The sequence below is a fragment of the Dermacentor silvarum genome, chromosome 10 (assembly GCF_013339745.2).
Source record: "Dermacentor silvarum isolate Dsil-2018 chromosome 10, BIME_Dsil_1.4, whole genome shotgun sequence".
Classification (NCBI taxonomy): domain Eukaryota; kingdom Metazoa; phylum Arthropoda; class Arachnida; order Ixodida; family Ixodidae; genus Dermacentor; species Dermacentor silvarum.
In genome coordinates this window covers 106222251-106235493 of record NC_051163.1, presented here as the reverse complement: position 1 = coordinate 106235493, position 13243 = coordinate 106222251, and the positions used below count along the sequence as shown (strand labels likewise).

At 47.3% G+C, this 13243-nt stretch overlaps 1 protein-coding gene across 1 annotated transcript in view; it reads left to right on the top strand.

Moving 5' to 3' along the window:
• LOC125941089 (uncharacterized) overlaps nucleotides 1-13243 on the top strand; it is a 77455-nt gene that overhangs the window by 39783 nt on the left and 24429 nt on the right. The window contains exon 6 of the mRNA XM_049658021.1: nucleotides 9221-9358. Within this exon, the coding sequence (XP_049513978.1) occupies nucleotides 9221-9358 (138 nt within the window). The remainder of the gene's footprint in view (nucleotides 1-9220; nucleotides 9359-13243) is intronic.

The window sequence follows — 13243 nt, the reverse complement described above, 5'->3', positions numbered from 1 at the left end:
CCCACCATAGTCGCAGCTTCGCTGGCTTCCATCTTCGACAGTAGTGGAAGGGCTCTGAATTTTTATGTAGGCTCAGTATTGAATGTTTTAATCCTTAAAAAGAAAGACACTGTGGTATACGGCTTATATCATTTTTATTTTTGTTGTTCGTTTCGGGTTTTTTTTTTATCTGCAACCCGTCGCGAAGAGGCTCACGTGCATGCTCGCGCGAGCGAACGCAATTGGCGCGCAGCGAAGCATGGACAGAACGCCGAGCTAAGCATAGACGGAACGTGCTAAGAACTTTTCTTGACCGAGCTTCTTGCGTAGCTTCCACAGCGCTGACTGCTATGTATGGAACGCAGTAGAGACGCCGCGACGTTGTACCGTGATTCCAATGACTGTAAGCACTGTTCCCTTCACTTTGCTGACTGCTTGTAGCCTCTGCATTAGGAGAGGGATGAGCCATTGCGTTTTTCCTTGGTTAGGGAGGTATGAGCCATTGCCAATGAAGACAATTTTTGTACCACTGGACTGGACGACCTGTTTTAACAGCGAAGCCGTTTAAGCCAGCCATAATTTGTGGTGCGTAGCAAGAAACTACCAAGAAAGAAAAGAATAAACTTTCTTGCAGAGGCGGGATTCGAGCCCGCGTACACCCGGTCCCATAGCGAGCGTCGTAACCACTAGGCTATACAGCCATGCCTGCAGAGCATGCATTTGTGCGAACCATATGATTGTGTTCGAGTGTCGTCGTGTTCGCCCACAGCTAGCGCGTTCGTAGGCTCGTTCTCTGCGAGGTGAAAATGGGATGGATGGAGAAAACTTTATTTCGTCAAAAAGCATGTGGGGACGATTCCGTGTTAAATGGCCACCAACCCATAGTTGACGGCGACCTGGGTGGCCCACTCCACGACGCTGGTCTGTACGACCGGGTCTGAGCTGGCCAACACGGCCTCCCACTGCTCGAGAGAAGGATCAGGCACAATATCCACCGGTGGCGACAAAATGCTACATTCCCATATAATGTGGTCATAGGTAGCCAGTTCCTGGCACCATCTGCATTCCGGCTTAATCTCTACCGGGTATATTTTGCTCAACACGTACGGATCCGGAAAAGATCTAGTCTGCAACCTTCTCCATATGCATTCCTGCGCCTTAGTCATCTTCTTGTCTGGAGGCGGGTAAATCCTTCGCTCCAGTTTATAATGGTATGTAATGTCGTGAAAGGACACGAGCCCATCTCTCGTGGAGCTCCCTGGAACGACCAGCCCACCTGTTCAGCTGACGAAACCTCGAGCATTTATGTGAGCCGCCTCGTTCCCAGGATTCCCAGAGTGTGCAGGTACCCAGACACTTTCCACCTCCCTAGTCCCTCGTCTCGTGGCCCGATTCAGCAATCGTGCCGCCGTGACAGATATTCTGCCTCTTGCCAAATTTCGGATGGCTGTTTTTGAATCGCTGAGAATCAGGTCAGATTCAGTATTAGCTATAGCTAGCGCTATCGCCGCTTCCTCTGCAGTTTCTGAGAAGCGGGCTTTGACCGATCCAGAGGCGACCGAGCGTCCCCGTCCGTCCACCACCGCAATCACAAATGCGTCCTAGTCATTGTACTCCGCGACGTCTACACAGACTGCCCCGTTGTACTTCTCGTGCTTAGCATCTAAAGCTCTACCTCTTGCCTTCCTGCGTTCCTCATGATGTATCGGATGCATATTCTTGGTCAAAGGCTTTATGTATAAGGTCTTGTGGAGTTCCCGCCGCACCTGAGTTTCCCCGGCAGGAGCATCAACCTCAATACTGATCCTCTACAATATGTCCCTGCCCGATTTCGTTTTCGAAAGCCTAGCGAGCTGCATCACCAAGTGTACCTCCCGTAGTTCTTCCAGGGTGTTATGCACCCCTAATCTCAACAGCCTTTCGGTAGGCGCATTGTTAGACAGCTCAAGGGCCGCCTTATACGCCTGCCTAATCATAGCATCCACCTTGCTATTTTCCGTCGCGTCCAACTTCATATAAGGCGTCGCGCAAACTATCCTACTGAGCACAAAACGCCTGTACTAGCTTACACAATTCCTTTTCCTTCACCCCTGTTTTGCGATTGGCGATTCTCCTGATTAGTCTCACGGTAGCGTTGACCGTATTCTTAGCCTTGCCAAGGCCTCCCTATTCCTCCTGTTAGTCTGCAGATAGACTTAGAATCCAAATCGTTTGGGCCTCAGCGACCGGCACACCCCCACCTTCACCTCTAGCGGGGGTGGCGGAAAATTGTGCCTCGCATGTAGTCGTCTTGGTTTGTCCCTAACCACAAAAAGCTCGGACTTGGGCTGAGAGCACGTGAGTCCCACCTCCCCCGCTAGCTCTTCCACAATATCCAATGCTCGTTGCAGTGTATCCTCCAGTTGTCCGTCACTACCCCTGGTAACCTATAGAGTAATATCGTCCGCATAGAATGTTTTAGTCTCATATCTCTTCCAGCCTCGGCGGTATCTTAATTAAGGCGAGGTTAAAGAGGAACGGCGAAACAACTGACCCCTGCGGTGTCCCTCTGGCCACCAACGTGAAGGAATCCGATTTCACTTCTCCGACCACAATCTCTGCAGCCCTGCCCTCCAAAAATGATCTGATGTAGCGGAAGGTTCTATCCCCTGGTCCTATGTTCGATAGGTTCCTGAATATTGCCTCATGGGCAACATTGTCAAAAGCTTTATTTAGGTCGAGCCCCAAGATAGCCTTGGTGCCCGTACCGTATCCAGGATCAATCACGTCCGTTTTCAGCTGTATCATGACGTCCTGCGTAGACAAATTAGCCCTGAAGCAAAGCATCGTTGCAGGCAGAAACTTCTTGTCCTCCGCATACCCCTGAAGCCTGTTGAGGACCACGTGCCCCATCAATTTGCCCACGCAGGATGTGAGCGAGATGGGGCGCAGATTCTCAATACAGAGCTCCTTCCCTGGCTTAGGAATAATTATAATCCTAGCATGCTTCCACTGTGCCGGGATCTCCCAGGCCGCCAAATACTAGTTCATCAAGTCGGTGAGCGCCCCCACCGACTTGAAATCCAGGTTTCTTAGAATTTTATTAGTAACCCCGTCCGGAGCCGCGGCCGACGTAGTACGGAGCTGCCCCAGGGCAAACTCCACTTCCGCCACGGTAAAGTCCTCATCTAGTACCGAATTTTCCTATCCCGAGTAGTGCGGCAATTAACCGCCTGACACGCCGTTTATGTAACGATCCCGGGGTTCCTGCATAAATTCTCCAATCGTGCCTTGATATTGATGCAGTAATGTAGCTATTTGTCCCCTTTGCGCCGACTTAGTTACCGCCGGATCTAAAAGGTGCCTCAACAACTGCCATCTGTCCTCAAAAACATCTGTCCCCACTGCTTGCACTGCAAGTCCAACGTGTAAGTTTCGATTTCTCATTCTAGCTTGGCCATCTTCCTACGGAGGACCCCATTATGTTTTTGTTTCCTCCACCTCCTCAAGAGACTCGCGTGCGCTTCCCATATGTGTAACAATCTAGAGTCCGCCGTAAAGCCCTCCTCCTCCATCGGAACCTCTTCCGTGGTACCTTTTACATCCTGCTTGAGCGCCTCAACCCAGGCTTCCAGGTTCTCGATTTCCCCATTCCCGGTGTCTGCCCCGGTTTTCCGAAATCTGTCCCAATCCGTCACTCTAGGCCTATTTACCTTGTTTTTATGCTTCGCAGCACTAAACACCATGGACAGGATATAGTGATCACTCCCCAGTGCCTGTCCCGTGTTTACCCACTTTGCAGCCCGGATACCCTTCATAAATGTGAGGTCTGGAGAGGTATCAATGCTGACGCTGTTGCCTATCCTCGTATGATCTTGCGGGTTGTTAAAGAGCGTCCACCGCAGGTCCTGGGCCACCTGCCAAAGCCGATTGCCCTTTGGGCTGGCTCGGATGTAATCCCACTCCGGATGCGGCGCATTGAGGTGTGAGGCAAAGTCAAAATTGCATTTTTTTTTCATTTTTTTGTTTTCGGCTTTGTTAGATAGGGAATTTATTCTCCATCATTTTGCTGAAAAAAGTCTCTTCTTGCGCAGTTTCTTTCAAAAGATACATAAAAAAATGTAAACTCACCCGGCGTCTACGAAATCGAAGCAGAAAGTGCCAATTTTCTGTGGAACAGAAAAAAAATGGCCTGGTTTGTAGTACTTTGGTGGTTATTTAAGAATCGTATCACGTAAAAAGTGTAATAATGCCATAATAGCATTTTCAACATGTTCTAGATCAATTAAAATAATAAACGCCTCACCAGGTGGACGTGCAATTGCACGTGTTTACGTTCTGGAGGCTGCACGCGCGTTGAAGGAGCAGCCGATTGTTTGATGGATGTGTTTGCTCTCTGTCGTGTACTTTTTTAACTGGCAGCCACAGAATAGGGAAGTTTAGAGTGCAAAGACGCACAAAATGAAAGTTTGCCGGCAATCAGTGCAAGGCGACGGACCTGGAGACATACTACAAATACCTGTAATAATGCAAAGCAAGATAGAAAAAAAGGAAGTCGAGGTGCCACGCGAGCACAATCAGACAAGAGCAAGACCCAAGACGGAACTGGCTACAAATATAGGGGATTTTAGCTCTCCTGATCATCTTATGTAAGCACTATGCTTTGAAATCTTTTTGTTGATTTTCTCAGAACCCATCTTTTTGCGGTTTCTTCAAACGCAAACATTCATAACTTTTTCCGTAATAAAGATATTTTTGTGAAACTTGGCACAATTTTTTCTCACAGTATTGGGTGTGCAATGAACCTCAACAAGTAAAATCGTACCACAAGTTTTGATATGCATGCCTTTTTCACCAAGGCACACCCAATGGAAGCAACCTGTTTTTGGTTATTTCATCACTTGCTTCGACAATTCATCTGATCTCACTAATTTTGGTTCAATGCACAGATCAAAGCCTCCCCTATACCACTGCCAAAAATCGTCGTTTTATCGAGTTAAATTAGAGTTTGACTGTTCACATGAGGCGCAAATTTAATTAAATTTTGCAAATAATCAAAATATTGAAAAAATAATGCAAACTTTAAAAGGCACACAACGGCCTAAAAGTGTGCTTTATGATGTAGACCAATAATTTGTATTGTTTATCCTTTTTTAAACTTTTTTTCCTGGCACTTGGCCTTATACCTTGAACCCCCCCGCCCCACTATAAGCTGAGCTCTAGCCGCTGGCCGTTGGGTCTTCATCAGGAGCTGTGGCAAGCCGAATCCCCTTATCTTTTGGAGAACTATAAACATTAAGTACAAAGAGACGCTTATTATCCTTTCGTTTGGGCACAATCTCTAGCAGGACGTAGTCCTCCCTGCTGCAATCTATGGTATGCTGAATTGCCGTGGTGTTGCGATGGACTAGCACGGCTGTGAATACGCTCGATACACCCCCTGGATCAATCCCTGGCGGTGTAAATGCCTTAAATCCCGGTAATTTCACCGAGCCACTAGCCTCTTGCAAAGCTATAATATCCGGTTTAGTATCCAGATTTTCTATGTGCGACTGCAGGTTCCCCCACTTGCGACGGAAGCCCCTGCAGTTCCACTGCCTAACCTCAATTTGTTGGCGAGGGGCCATGATGAGGCGAGGCTCTAAGTTGACTAACATCGGCGCTTGGCCGACTACGGCCGGCAGTCGTGCCTCCAATAAAGTATGGAGCTGCCGAAACATGCCCATAACCTGGGTTTGGAAGGCCCGAGATTCGTTGGTGAAGGCGTCGAAACGCACCTCAATTTTGTCTAGTCTGGCTTCGATCTTCCCGACCCGAGCCTCCAACCTATCCTGTTTGTCCTCCAGTTTCCCTACTATGTCCACAAGGACAGTCACACCCGCGTTAAGACTAGTGACTTTAAACGCTGGCTGTGGCGTGTCCGCCGTCGAAGTCTCTGCCACCCTCTTTGCATTAGTTCCCTCATCCGCCGGCGGCGGCCTCTTGACCGGCCCCCGATTCTCCACTTCCATAGCTGTGCTCTCCTGCACGCGAGAACCAGCCGCCTGCGTCACTTTTTGTGGGGCCTGCACCACCGGTGCCAATACCCCTTGTCCTTTGCCGCTTTTAATCGCGCGTTCCATCCCTCCCATTCTGGCTACCATCTCTTTAATAGTATCGCCCTGCTGCTGCACCTACCTTTTCAGCTCCCTCTCTCGAGCAGTCTCATTCGGGGCGCCCGTGTTTGGCCAGCTCACCTTTTTTGTCGTGTCGTTTGCACTGTTTGCACTACTTTCATGACTGGAACCTCGTCCTCCTACTTTGACACCCCCGGCTCCTGGCAGTGGCGGGAAGGAACCCGACCGGTCCCTGCTGTTTCCGTCTCTCGCACCGCTCGATGACCGCTCCGTGGGTCTCGAGCGCTGCTCCTCCTTGCCATCTTGGCTCTTGTCTTCGCTGCTCTGCTGCCGGCCCGGTGGCTGCTTGCGGGCTAGACGAAACTTGCAGTTTCGACTCCCCGTGTTGTGCGCCCCATGGCACACAATGCCGTCCGGTGTGCATGTCAGCGACTTTCCTTCGGGTGGTGCAGGATGGTGCTTCCCGCAACGGCGACATAGATTAGTCTGCGGACGATAGCAAACGTCCGCTCGATGTCCCACTCGTCTGCAGTTGTAGCAGGTCTCAACTAATTCTCTATACGGAACAACAGCGTACAGACAGTTCCAGTGACTTGCCAGGGGACACGTTTCCCCTCAAACGTGATCTGAATCCTTTCGACTTGCCCAAAGGTCTTGCATCCAGAATTTCCATGCCTTCATTCTTCTTCAGGAATCTCTTCCGCCGGGCACCATCGTAAGCATTGTATGACTCCCCGCACGGAGTTCTCCGTCGCCGCCACGTACGCCGAAACCGGAAGGTCGCGACCGCCCAGCTTAAGCGTTTTTACACTCGCATATGCCCCACTGCGATTTATACACGGCGTGCTCACCGTCATCGTGTTGTCGTCTCGTTGACCCGCACCAGGTCCTCTTCCGCTGCACTCGCACTCGTCAGCTTCGCTGCCGCTCTCATTGCAGATCCGAGTTCCCTCGGTGTCACCACACTCAAGTACCAATTCTTGGGTCTGCACACAACCTTGAAATCATTGGCCGGAATCTTCAGAAACGGTCGCCGTTTCTGCCGCACTGGCGCTTTCCCCCGCTTCACTTGCTCCGCTCCGTGCGCCTTGCGTCCGTCGCTGCCCGCCTGCGTCTCGCGAGGCGTACTCTCAGCGTTGTCGCCGTATAGAGACTTTTGAATCGGTCTTGTGCCTTCAAAACCGAGGTCCATTCTCCCGCACCGAACTCTTCTGGTGTTATACATTCTCCCTCAACCGAGTATTCCAACATCTTCAGCCCGGCGTCGCCGGCATCGGCTCGGCCTAGAGGTTGGGCCTATCTTGGAGCCGCGGGGTTGAGTGGAAAAACCGTGGAAGGACACCTAAAAAGGAAGTAAACTTGGGGACCTTTGGTGTCCGCAGGTGCAGGGTAACTTCCTGAAGATGAGTGCACCAAAAGCAAGTCCAAAGTAGAGCACGTTCCACCGAAAAACGGTCGCAAGGCGGGAGCCCATGCGAAGCACGTCCGCACAGCGTCTCACCACCACCTCTGCTCCGCGAGGTGAAGATGTTTTGCGCGCTATGAGAGCGAGAGAGACGCATTCACGGAGCAGGTCTCCAGGAACGCGGTGACGGTGTTGCAAGCTGCGCTATGCAACGCGCATTGACGGCCGTAAGTCTTAATTATCACCATGAGCATTGAGTTGTAAACTTCGCGCGCACTTCTGGCAAATGCTGGGCTGCGATGCTACGATGCTGGGCTCGGCAGGTTTTGCCCAGCCACGCCCCGGAAATGTTGGAGGCGCAGCTTGGCCGTGACGTCACCGGGGACATAAAGCTCGGAGCCACCGCGACGGCGGCAGAACTCTCGCTGACTCTGTGGCGAGTGCATGTACCCTTGCCATGGGACGACCAAAGGAGATCGGACACTCGAAGAAGCCGCTTATCTTGAAGCGCGTTGCGTGGCCAAGCGAGAATCTGCGCGTCGGCGGCAAGCCGATTCGGAATACCGTGCCTTGCAGCACTCAACATTTCTAAAAAAAAACTAGGTCGATGACCAGCTCCGCTGTTTACAACAGCCTTGGACCACTAGTGCACGCTGCCCGCGTTTTTTTTTTTCTTTCGGGCCATCGGGGGTATGAGCCACGTAAGGCTTATGCCTTAAAAATGAAAAAAGAAAATTGTCATATAAGCAGTGGTTACGGTAGCATAATTGACAATTTGAACTCTGCTGAGGTGTGGGAAGTATGCGTTGCCTCTACCTGAAAAGCAATAAGGTGAATGACTGTGAATGTGTGCGTGATAGAGCGGAAGGATAATGCGCGGTTGAAACTATGAGCGAGTTTTGATAAGGGCACTGATTTCAAAAGAAATCTATCTGACAGGCGATTCCGCATGATGTAATTTAAGGTGCTTGTCGATACCTACGCCAAGCAACCTTGTGGAATCGGAAAGTGCTATTAGGTAGTTGTCAAGACAAGCATATATACATTTCGAAATAATACATTTCGGAAGGTGGGTGAGGGTGAAATACAATACAAACTGTTTTCAGCGGATGGTGTCGGCGAAGCTGGCGAAGAGGTGTGCAGTGACTGGACTGACTCAACATTGCCACATCCTGTATTTCACCTCGAACATATGGCGAAAGAAAATATGAAGATGAGCACTTGCACCATTTCGTTGCACGCACTGCAAGGCAACTTGACCGTGTAATAAGCTTATAGGGTAGTACTGACAGGAAGAAGTGTTCACTCTATTGACGCATTTTACGTTTTCTGAGACGGGTATACAAACAAGGCTGAATAGGTACAATACGTATTTCTAGCCCGTCACGTTTATTGTGCTATCGCAAAATGTTAGAGCATATTTGGAAAGCCTTTTTCTACTGTCAACAGACAACACTATAGCAAAAAAGGACGACGTTCTGTGCATTGCAAAGTTCTTCTTGAGAAGAAGCGGCGTATTGTTCGGGAGCCAACTGAGGTCACAGAAAATTACTTGAATTCCAGAGAAATCACTGAAGTTTGCTCGCAAAATGTTTTTAAAATTTCATCCTACTGAGCCACAAGTAACTAAAACCACGATAAGGAATGTTTTGCTACGCACTTAAGGAAAAAAAGCAGAGAATTTTACTAAGCGTACGCTTTCTTTCGAAAATAGCGTTGTTATTCCTTTTCACACTTGCAGGCATTTGCAAATAGCATTAGAAGTAGAGTTGGGAAGCCTGTTGCGCTCTCACTCTCGGCTGCAATGTGGAAGGCAACTCAGGACAAAGCTGGCGAAGAGGTGTGCAGTGACTGGACTGACTCAACATCGGTGATTATGGTAAGAGATTTACAGTGATATTATAGCATAACATGTAACCAAACTCTTTAGACAGGTTGTCCGGATAGCATGAGCCGAGTAATAAATAATGGTAATAAAGCATGTTCCGATTGACAAGACTGTTCTTAAATTCTGTAGAATCAAAGGAAATACAGTAATATCCGGCTCGCAAGACAGAAAACAAACTCCCACGCAATAGAACGCAACATAGCATTAACCACGTTGAGTTTCCATAGAAACAATGCTTAGTAAATGTACTGCCTTTATAAAATAAAATCTGCTAAATCGCTCAACAATCATTCAACGTTTATTTTGTGTAGCCAACAACGAAAACTGCGACAGGGAGCTAAAAAGATAACAAATAGCAACGTAATCAAGTATACTAGGAGCAACACCCAAGCAATCACTCCAAATTACATACATTATATAATACATACATATACGGAAGGAGAGAATAATTCAGAAGAGAGGAGAGGCGTGCAGCAAGAAAACAGGATCAAGAGAAAGTGTGGACTTCGAACAGAAAGAAGACAACAAGTTTTTAAAGATATCAAGATGGAGAAAATGACTGCGTTATGTGGAGAGGCGCGTGTGTACTGCAAGAGCCAGGAACATGGATGGGCCTATGCTCCCAGGAAGTGTTCTGTAGAACCAGCAGGAAAATAGGAAAGAAATTCATGTTCATTAGGAACGAGAACAATACACGAAAAGAAACTAAATCTGCGTTTTTTCTTGTAGCTGGCGAAGAGGGTTTAGTGTTGTTTACCTTTTCTAACTATACATATCCTCCCGGTACCAGAACACAAAAATTGGTTATAATCGCTCTTCATGGCGCTTTTTATTGTCTACTCTCATGTTATGATTCTGACAAACAGCTTTTAGAATTTGGGCCATGGTTAGATGCCAAAAGTGCGTCTCATGTGCGTCTCATCTTCTCATGTTTGCAATTTCTAAAAGTGCATTTCATTGCTGAAACGCAGAGATGAAGCTGGAACTACGTGTAGTACACTGCCATATTGCTGCCGCGTCCCGTATTTTCACACAATCTGTTATTTTGAAACATTTCAATGTTGCTTTAAGCAGTCTTGGACGACACAGAGGTCTAGATAAATTGTGTCAAATTTCTCGAAATCGGATGACAAGAATACGAGTAAACCACTTCTTTACAGTTACACATGCACCATACTTCATACGCAGAATGAACATTTTGCGTAATCACTTGCAGGTAAATTTCTAAAAATTGTTGAAGGCAATGTGCAATGTTTTGTGCAAGTGGTCTTAGTAGGATATAGAAAGTATGACGAATCTATTTGAAATTCCAATGGCTTACGGATCAAAACGACGACACCAACGTAACAGACGCCGAAGAATGGAACGGCGGATTATTCCCCACTACTTGGGTTCCTTTAACGCGCACGAATAAAGTAACATTAGTGTTCTTGCATTTCGCCCCACAAAAATGGGGCAGCCGCGCTAGGGATTGAACGCGCGACCTCGAGCTCAGTAGCCACAAAGCTACCGCGGCGGGTAGCCACTCTGCTCGCGATGAGCCTTCGTTTGACGTTGTCAACCGGTCTACAAGGCAGGATTTTGCATGAAAAGCGCAATTTCTCAGGGAAAGCTCAAAAAAACACATATAAATTACCGCACCACCAGAAACAGTTCCCTGCTGATAAATCAACGTTTATCCTTGCGCACTGCCTCCGATGTATCTGCCGAGGTTTCCTAGATATGACTGCTCTGCGCGTTGAGGAATAAAGTCCACTAATTTCTTGCAGAGTAGTGAACATGCTGGGTAGGGGATTGTAATAGAATGGATCGCTACGCACAGTCTACAGTTTTCGGTAACAACCATGCCGTTCAGATGTTTTCGTGTCTGAATGAATGACAGCATCGTTTGAATGAATTGATGGAGGCGATCTTAAGAGCTCTTTTATCAAGTGCCAACTAGGCCTGATCATTTTTTAGTATTGTAGCGCAAGCATAATCGGCTGAAGTGGTAACACGGAAAACGCCATGGAATATTTTTATCCGAATTTTTCGCTCTGCATTCGGCATGTATTCGTGCTCACGAAACAGTCCGAAAACAGTGATAGGTGAGCGCGATAGCGGTTATACGAAGGTATTTGTCAAAAGCAGACAAGTGCGGCTCTAGCTGCAAGAATATGATGTCTTGTTTAACAAGCCGATGTTCCACCGGTATGTTTTCTGAAGCTTCGAATTATTTTTACAATAATAAACGATGTCTGAATTTACGCCCCAGCGACGGCTCCCTCCAAGCAACACTGATCTCGAAGGTCGTGCTCTTAATTAAGGGGGTAGGTGGGTTTTAGAAAAAAAATACTCTTGAAGATATGGTGCGGAAAAGTTGTACATATATTCAATGGTATGAGCCTGTTTTGAATATGCAGTCCATTTTTGGTTATGTCCTCTGATTCTAATTTTATGTGAACTTCCTTGAAATAATTTTTGCATAGGTTTGCAAAACGTTTATTCTTTAGATTTCGCTGAACAGGGTATCAATGGCTTTCTGCGTCATTTAAGGAATGCCGTAAAACCAACCTAATTTCATTTCATTTCATTTTTATTTCCTGAAAGACCCCCGAAGGGGTATTACATAAGGGGCGGGGTTTATTATTTTTTTTACAAAGATCAGTGCGATGATACATCTGTTATGCTATGCATGAAGCTTGATGGGCAGGTGAGAGTGATGATGTTGCGAGAAAGGCCGTTCCACTCTTTTGCTGCTCTGGGAAAAAATGAAGCAGAAAATGTTTTAGTACGCGCACGTGGGCGAGAAACTTGTAGTGCATGACCAGTGCGATGAGATATGCGAGCTGCAGGGATAATGTAAGGAGGGCAATTGAGTGGTGAGTGAAAGAACTTGTGAAATAGAGAGAGGGTTGCAATGCGTCGGCGACAAGACAAAGGTGATAAGTTACACTCGGCTTTGAGGAAAGAAGCACCGATTTCATATGAATACGAAGCATGAATGAATCTAGCAGCATGGTTTTGAACGGATTCTAGGGTATTAGTGAGGCCTACTTCGGGTGGGTTCCAGGTGGGAGATGCGTATTCTAATTTAGCCCTGACTAATGATTTGTAAGCAAGTAGTTTAACATGACTCGGAGCGTTACGCAAATGACGTTTCAAGAAGCCTAAAGTTCTGTTAGCAGATGACGTGACGTTAGCAATGTGCGTGTTCCAGGACATATTGTTAGATAAGGTGACTCCAAGGTATTTATAAGTTGTTACTGATTCAACGGGGACGTCAGCTATGTTATAAGTGAAGTGAAAGGAAAATTGCCGACGATTGAAGGAAATGAGTTTGCATTTAGTAGGGTTTAGGGACATTAGCCAGTCATTACACCATTTTACTATGTGGTCGAGATCTTGTTATAGGATCGTATGGTCAGATGGGCTAGTAACGGTTCGGTAAATGACGCAGTCGTCAGCGAACATGCGGATATTAGAAGATACATGCAAAGGTAGGTCGTTAATGTATGTTAGGAACAGAAGAGGACCGAGGACAGAGCCTTGAGGCACCCCTGATGACACTGGTAGTGGGCTGGATAATTTGTTATTTGTAAACACTACTTGTGAACGGTTAGACAAAAATTATTTTATCCAATTTAGTACATTTGGGTGCAAGTTTAAGAAGGATAATTTTAAAATTAGGCGTTTATGGGGTACTTTATCAAAGGCTTTCGCGAAGTCAAGAAATAAGGAGTAGGTTTGCACGTTAACATCAAGGTTAGCATGAAGGTCATGAACATAGATGGCAAGCTGGGTTTCGCAAGAGAGACCCCTACGAAACCCATGTTGAGAATGGTGAAAGAAGTTTTGAGAGTCGAGGAAATTCATGATGTAAGAGTAAATGACGTG